General features: G+C 27.2%; 1 protein-coding gene across 1 annotated transcript; it reads left to right on the forward strand.

The window, feature by feature from the left end:
* Positions 1–234: 234 nt before the first annotated feature.
* LOC130956240 (pathogenesis-related protein 1-like) lies at positions 235–732 on the forward strand. Its single transcript, XM_057883287.1, has one exon. The coding sequence runs from the start codon at positions 235–237 to the stop codon at positions 730–732; it is 498 nt and encodes a 165-aa protein (XP_057739270.1).
* Positions 733–3,038: the final 2,306 nt, after the last annotated feature.

A 3,038-nucleotide genomic window follows, 5' to 3' on the forward strand; every position in this document is an offset into this window, starting at 1 on the left:
CATGATTTTAATTTATAACAAAGTTAATTCAACCGTGTAACAAAATATTGAAAACAAATCATCCATTACTTGTTTTCATTGTTATGGATCCGGTAATCTTTTGAAACAACTACAACAACTTACTTTTCCAAGATTGATTCTTATAAATACCTCGCTACAACCTTAACAATTCTCATCAAACACATTAATACATACATTACAAACAAACCAAAAATCACATTTACACAAGACAATATGAAAACATGCAAGATTTCATTTTCTCCTATCACTATCTTAGGTTCATTATTATGCATTATGGGTTATGTATATGCTCATGATTCACCAAAAGACTATGTTGATGCACACAATGTAGCAAGATCAGAAGTGGGAGAACCAAGTTTGATTTGGGACGATTCTGTTGCAGCATATGCACAAAACTATGCCAATCAACGCCGAAAAGATTGCCAGCTGATCCATTCACATGGACCTTATGGAGAGAACCTTGCATGGAGTAGCAGTAATGAATTTTCAGGTGTAGATGGTGTGAAATTATGGGTAGACGAAAAGGCATACTTTGATTACATGTCAAACTCATGTTCTGATAACGAAATGTGTGGTCATTATACTCAAGTGGTTTGGAAAAACACATTGCGCGTTGGTTGTGCCAAAGTGATTTGCGACAATAATGGAGGCACTTTCATTATTTGTAACTATGATCCTCCTGGCAATTACATTGGACAGAGACCTTACTAAATAAAAATAAATATGTACTTTTTTATTTATAATATATATTATGTCGCTTATTTAATCATGGGTGGAGGGAGGAGTATTACTCATTGTTATATAATAGATCATTTGATTGTGATTACCCCCCTTTTCAATAATAGCTACTTTGTGCTCCTGCTTCTTATATTATTAATCTTAAGCTAAGGTTTAATTATTTCGTCGATCTCTATAATTTTATCGATTTTTAATTATGTTTTTATATTTTTTTAATTAAATTTTTATACTATATCAAATTTTGTAAGTATGTTTTTACTATAATAAAAATATTAAAATTAATAAAATATTCTGTTAAAATATACCGAATATTCAGCCAAGTGTTTGACATATATATTTTGTTTAATTGAATATTCCGTTAATTTCAGTATTTTATTACTATAGCTAGAAACTTAATTACAAAATCTAATATAGTATAGAGACTCAATAAAAAATATATATATAATTAAAAATTTAATAAAATTATAAAAATTAACAGAATAATTATATTAAACTTAATATTAATTATATTAAATATATACTAAACTCAGCTATTAAAATTAATTATTAATATAAAATATATATTAAAATATAAATATATATTAAAAATAAATTAAACAAAATATATATATTTATACATAAATATATTGTAATTGATTTTAGTAATTAATTTAGTGTATAAAATAATATTTTTATATTAATATAGTTGGTCAACAACGCACACAAAAGGATTACATTAAGTCAATAATACTAATATACCACGTTTATATTCAACCTATATAGTAATATAATATTTTTTTCTATAATGATTTGAAAATTATTTTCTAACTTGATATGAATTATACTTTGCCAAATCTCTTAATTTCTAGTAAAACCATTATATTTAGTGCTTATTGTATATACAGTGATATCATGATTACTTCTCAGTCAAAATAATATAAATAAACAATTGATTCTATATATTAATTATCAACTAATGGTATTAGATCCGGTGTTATTAATTATCACATGATGAAATTAAAAAAGATATATCTGGTGATACATTGTAGCCATTTATTATTTTAATGTTCAATTTATAATAAAAATTTCAAATGATAACCACTGATAACTAACTTTGAGAACTGTTATTTTAATCTATATTTTATTATTTTAGTACTTTGCTGCTGAATACATAAATAATTATGAATGATAATTATGTGTACTTATAGTATGTTGTCATGTATCCTACTTTTTAGCCGTAGAGAGTATGATGCATGGTTTTTGAACCATTTTTACAGTGTGATGTATAAAAATTTGGTTTGGTTTTGATATATTCTAATCAAATTGGTTTAACAGGTATCCTTACCTCCCGCCAGATGAAAATATATTAACCAACATTGTTAATGTTCTAATTATTGTTCCCGGATTTTACACTCAAGTTGTTCCAGTATTAACTGAGGATGTAAAAATTCATTGGTTTCTGTCTTCAGCACCTGTGGAATTCTTTTTTTTTCATTTTATTTTATTTTTCTGCTGAGTAGCAAATAGTGATTACAATTTTATTGGTTTGATGAAGAGTAAAGTTTACTGATTGCTATGCACTTTAATTGTTTCTGTTTTCTTTTTCTTTTTATTTTTTTAATCTTGCAGAAGAGTGCTAGTTCTTGAGACATAATGTTTTTTATTTTATTTTTTTTACTGAGTAGACATTACTTCTTATGCAAATCTCTACCACTATGACCGTCCACAAGGTCTTGGGTTGAGATACAACAGATTATTGAACCGCCAAGTGGTAAGTATCACCCTTTTTTTTCTTAAGCAACAATTTTAATGGTATTTGTTACTTATGAATGCAAAAAATTTGGCACAGGAATGAATTTGCAGACTATGCAGAATTCTGTTTCTAAGACATTTGGGAGAGAGTGAAGAACTGGATAACATTCAATAAACCAAGAGTGGTAGCTACTTTGGCTATGACAATGGCTTCTTTGGCCCTAGAAGGTGCTCAAAGGAATATAGGATTAGCTCACAAAATGGATCACAAAATGCATCCGGAATGTTAAATTGATGGGTTGAAGTATATAGGATTAGATAAATTCAGTCTTGGGGTTATATGCATAATAGGTCACTGCTTGTCTGCTTATTCAAGAAAATAGTGTATTAGAAAGCTCATATTGGATTAAGGCACTGAACTTATTTGTGGAATAATGTCTATAGCATATTGGTGTGCATCAAAATTATTCTCTTCCTATTGGTATATGCAATTTCTTCTCTTATTTTATATTTTGTCTCAATAATAAAAATACAAATATAAAGGCACA

The sequence above is a fragment of the Arachis stenosperma genome, chromosome 10 (genome assembly GCF_014773155.1).
Source record: "Arachis stenosperma cultivar V10309 chromosome 10, arast.V10309.gnm1.PFL2, whole genome shotgun sequence".
Lineage (NCBI taxonomy): Eukaryota > Viridiplantae > Streptophyta > Magnoliopsida > Fabales > Fabaceae > Arachis > Arachis stenosperma.

Bases quoted from the DNA above. Each gene is read 5' to 3' on its own strand.
- LOC130956240 (XM_057883287.1), top strand. From the start codon at position 235: ATGAAAACATGCAAGATTTCATTTTCTCCTATCACTATCTTAGGTTCA.